Source organism: Pleurodeles waltl, chromosome 7 (genome assembly GCF_031143425.1).
Source record: "Pleurodeles waltl isolate 20211129_DDA chromosome 7, aPleWal1.hap1.20221129, whole genome shotgun sequence".
NCBI lineage: Eukaryota > Metazoa > Chordata > Amphibia > Caudata > Salamandridae > Pleurodeles > Pleurodeles waltl.
In genome coordinates, this window is record NC_090446.1 from 1,282,280,262 (window position 1) to 1,282,285,556 (window position 5,295).

Sequence of the window (5,295 nt, forward strand, 5' to 3'; positions counted from 1 at the left end):
AGTGGTAAACACATAATAGGGCCAGTGGGAAGGCAGCCGCATTGGTGGCCTCCTGACCTGAGGGAGTTTGGTGGGCAGCATTTTCCACCCACCAAGCTCCCAATGAGGCCCTTAGTCTTGTTTGGATTTTAGGGAATTTTCAAAGTGTAAGGAGGTTTAACACTTGAAATATATGCTTTGTTGCAGTGGCCACATTAATAATCTATTGATTTTCTCGTAGTTTCAATGTTTAAATGTATACGGGTATTGATATGCATCAATCACTGCCAACTTAATAAACCTTCTCTTGGTAAGGCTCCTTGTTTCATCAGATTCCTTGTCATCTCTACGTTTCTGAGGGTAAATTGCATAGGTTTGATGGAGATCCAGTTTTAATAGCTCCATCTAGTCACCTGAGTCAGAAACCTCTTTATTTCCTTACCTAACCTCATACTTACTTTCTGCATATTTAGTGATTGCATATAACGTTAGTACACACCAAAAGAGATATCACAATGGTATTTTGTGTTTAAAATATGGAATTTTACTTTTGTAAAAAGCTGCTAATTGAAGTACATCATCAACACAATTCTTTCTTATTTATTCCTCGACCTCTTTCATTTTCTATCGCATTTGGTTTATTTTCTCAATCTTTCTTTTTCCTTTAATTTCCTGCCTGATTTCCACCTATTAATATTCTTCTTCCTTGTACAAGATTCTACTGACTGTATGAGGTGTCCTGATGGAGAATGGCCAACGGAGAAGAAGGATGGATGTCAAAAGAAGTCTCTGGAATTCCTGTCCTATGAAGATCCTTTGGGCAGCGCTCTAGCCTCTCTCTCCTTAGCTGGGGCTCTACTTGCATTCGCTACCTTAATACTTTTCTTTAGAAATGCCGAGACCCCCGTTGTCAGAGCCAATAACCGCAGCCTCAGCTACCTCCTCCTCTCGGCCCTCATCTTCTGCTTCCTGTGCTCTCTGCTATTCATAGGTTACCCCACTACTGTCACCTGCATGCTGCGGCAAACCACTTTTGGAATCATCTTTGTGCTGTGCATTTCCTGTGTGTTGGGGAAGACTATCTTGGTGCTGATCGCTTTTAAAGCCACGCAGCCAAGCAGCAGTACAAGGATGTGGCTGAGTTCCGGGCTGCTGAACATCTTGGTCTTTATCTGCACTTGCATCCAGGTTCTCATATGTATCATTTGGCTCACGGTCAGTCCCCCATTTCAGGAAATGAATCAGAAATCACGTGTGGGAAAGGTTGTAATTCAGTGCAATGAAGGATCTCCATTTGCCTTTTGGTGCATGCTGGGATACATTGGGCTTTTGACTACTTGCAGCTTGGTGGTGGCTTTCCTGGCAAGAACCTTACCTGACAACTTTAATGAGGCCAAGCTGATTACCTTCAGCATGCTCATATTCACAGCTGTGTGGGTGTCATTCATCCCTGTGTACCTGAGCACACAGGGCAGCTATATGGTGGCTGTAGAGATATTTGCAATCCTGAGTTCGAGCTGTGGCTTGCTAGGCTGTATATTTTTTCCCAAATGTTACATCATACTACTGAGACCTGAGCTGAACACAAAGGCGGCCCTGAGAAGGAAGCAGACAACACACAAGAAATGACCTGGTCCAGTGCATCTCTTAAATAACAGGACTGAGACTAGGAATACACAAATTACCACAATATAAATACTGGAAGTACTCTCACACCCTTCCCAGACTATCACTCACAAACTACCAATAGCACTCTCCCCTCTCACACACTAGTATTCACACACTATGGACAGCATTCTCAAGCCACTCATATATATATACACTAACCGAAGCCATCTCACACTCTTCACAGACTAATAGCAAAGCCAATAGGTCTGGCTGACAGCTGAAAGTGGCTTTATCCTTTATTGGTGAGTTTGTATATGTGTGTTGTACCATGAACGAGTGAGTGAGTGAAAGCAATGATGAGTTGCGTGAGTGCAAGGATTAGTGTTCAAGTGCATGGATGGTTGGATAAGTGGCTGCATGGATGGAAGCCTTCAGGCACATTCAGTTACAAGCCAGACTTACTGGTTTTGCCAGTGTGCTGGGCAAATATTCCCAGCCTTGCATATACACTGACATATGCATGAGTGATTGATAGCACTAACTGCATTCAGACCCCGGACTGGTATGCGCCAGCACACACTGTTCCATGGCACTTAGCGTCATCTGACATGCCTTTTTGCTACAATTGTTTACAAAGGTTGAATGCATTTCCTGTAAGAGCTAAAAGACCAAGATAAACTATTGAAGTGCATTGGCATAATGTTAGTAGTTGTTTGTGTTGATATTTATTGTGAATAGCCATAAAATAGTGTCACCTAATGGATATGCCAATGCTTTCTTAAAGTTTATGTCATAAAGCGTCTAAATTATATTGTAAGGTTGTTGCTTCATGTGATTTGAGTGCTTCATTAGGTGGTGATTTATTATTTTCTCCTTCACAAAAAATAAAATTTAAATGCACAGCACAACTGAAAAACATAATTAGTCAAATGTAAAACTGCCTCAACTGTGAAATGTTTTTACATTTTGTGACATATGCTTGTAATAAAAAATAAAAATAAATAACCATCGCACCAGCTTGTTAAGGCCAAACCTATTGGCTAAGCTCAGGCTTTTTTTGTTTAGCACCCATTCTTGCAAAATCTGAATTTGAGTCTAAACTTCCATTTATTGTCATACATCATCTGTCTTCCTTTTCTTTTCCTAAGCCCCTCTGTGGAAAATTCTGGGCCTCTTGGCGATACTGAACAAAGTAGAGTATAGGGTCAGTTTTCCTGGTATAAAACCTCCTTACTGGAATTTTTTTAAATTATTCTTTATTCACAGAGGGTCAGCAATTCATTCAATAACCTATATAAAGGAGAAGTAAGGTAGAAAACAATACCCAACATACAAAAAAACAGTGAAGACAAAAAAAACACAAATAACACATCATGGAAGTTCAGAGCAGAATTATGACTTAACATCACCAATTACATATACTAGCTAAAGAAAAGGGGCAAAAAAGGAAAAATTATATAAAGGAAGAGAGAAAATGGAGGATTGTCCATTGAGATATCATTGCATCCCCAAAGGGCGCGAATAAGTACATTAGTTGCATTTAAATATTCATCCCCAGTACAAGAACGCCTTTAGTACCCCCTTTTCCCTTTAGTTTTCAGTGTAGCAGATTCCATCTCGTGGTAGTGGTGCACTGTAACAAGCCAGGAGTCGACAGTAAGTGGAAACGTACTTCTCCATTCTCGCACAAAGCAAATCCCGGCTATAATAATGGAGACAAGTTTGCTCGAGTTAGAGCTGGTAACATTGTAAATTCCTAACTGGACTTTTCTTGCCACTTAAACTGAAAATGAAAAGTAAGACAGTTAACATAAGCAAGCCGATTCAAAGCCCCATGGTTGCGCAAAGGAGAGACACAAAAGGAAAAAAGAAGTTTGGTTGCAGTCAAACCTATCAGCAATCGTGCGATTATCCATCTAACAGGGTCAGTGTCCAAGGCGGTAACCAAACCACCCAAAGAAGGGACAAAGGTAAAGCATTTACCAATGATAACAAAGGATATTTAAAAGGCAAGCCCACGAGTGATAGTGATGGGCGTGCGATGGGCGTGGTAAAAGCACACAGATAGATCACAACAGGGCAGAGCGCTTGTACACTCGACCTAAAAAAAACAGCAAGCATATTTCTACCAGATATTCTTAGATTTATCTCAAGTATAATATTCAAGACATCAATTTTCACCTTAACTGCTAGTTTGTTAGCATCCCAATGGCACATTTAATTGCAAAATCCTTAGGTCTCGGGCAATAGTTGCAGCCAGCATGCCACATGGAGGACAACTGATACCACCCAAATTCTGCCTCTCCCATTTTGCCAGAAGTTCTGGTGTATTTAAAGCATTGCAATAGCTTTATATTGCTTTAACCTCAACCTATCCTATACTGAGTACAAAATAATGTAAAAGCCAGGATGATAATTGAACAATCCACGACTTGCTCTAGCAGATTAGACCATTCTGCTGCCAGTATCTCCAGTTCGTTCTCCCTCAACTCATTGAAACAGGTGTATAATCTCTGAATGCGAATCCCGTCTTTTCCCTTAAAGATTAAATACAATAAATTATGCTCCCCGAATATATTGTCTGAATGCTGAATTAAGAAGTCTATTATTTGGAGTTTTTAAATTAGCTTTTAACAGGGAGTATAAAGTCCCCTTGCAAGTCGGAAAAGGAGCAGATTGTATAGACTAAAAAAAAAAGGGCCAACAATTGGTACACCCAAATTATGCCACAATTGATAAGTAGACTCATAAACAATAGGCAGAAAGAGATTATTTTTGTGAACTAGTAACGTGTGTGGCTGAATTTGCACAAAATTTATTTTTTTGCCCCCAATCCATCCAGATAGCCCAGGCATCCTGCACCACCTTAAATTGAACCCACTTAAAATAGTTAGGATCTAAACTGGAAATGCAGGCACACACTTCTGTCCCTAATCTTATTTCATAAATGTAAAGTATTTTATAGTCACACATCTCTGATACTTAGCAGTGGATATGTTTCCCAAAGGAAGCTCAAATTACTGCTTAAAATTCGGTAAGGCCATCCACCCTCTTCTTGTGGTATTTTCAGTCATTTATTAGCTCGTCTAGTTCCCCGGTACCCCCAAAAAACTGTCAGTAGCTGAGGCCAGGCGCTTAAAAAAAGAATTGGGAAAGCAAAGTGGCATGGCATATAGGGAAACTTTGCGAGCACATTCATTATAGTGATGAGAAAAATAGGCAGCCAATGCCAGAGCTTCATCAGAGCAATGGTTTTAGGGAGCAAAGTCTCATGATTAAAGACTTGTAGGATATTACATAAAATTTCTAAACCAAGATAAGTTACAGAAGAGGTCACACGAGGATCATGAACAGTGATAGGATAATTCAGTATGATTTGTGTTTTATTCATGTTCAATTTATATCCGGATATGTTACCGAAATCTAATGCCTCCCACTCAATAACAGCGACAGTTGGCTGATTATGTGAAGCAACGTCATCAGAGTATGCCGTTATATGCACCCTAACCCCAATAGCCTCTAAAGGTGAAACTGAATCATTATTAACAATCTGGGATAAGTATGGATCCAGATAGACTAGAAAGAGTAGCTGTGACAGTGAGCAACCCTGATGGGTGCCCCACTGAATCCTAAAAACCTCTGATGCTTTTCCACTAATGGGTATCCTGCCAGTGGCTTTTTTAATATAGGCAATGAGCATTTTGCATA

At 40.1% G+C, this 5,295-nt stretch overlaps 1 protein-coding gene across 1 annotated transcript; it reads left to right on the forward strand.

Moving 5' to 3' along the window:
- Window positions 1-708: 708 nt before the first annotated feature.
- Window positions 709-1,911, forward strand: LOC138247035 (vomeronasal type-2 receptor 26-like). The gene has a single exon (XM_069201785.1). It carries the CDS (start codon window positions 709-711, stop codon window positions 1,606-1,608), a length of 900 nt encoding a protein of 299 aa, XP_069057886.1. The 3' UTR covers window positions 1,609-1,911.
- The last annotated feature ends 3,384 nt before the right edge of the window (window positions 1,912-5,295 follow it).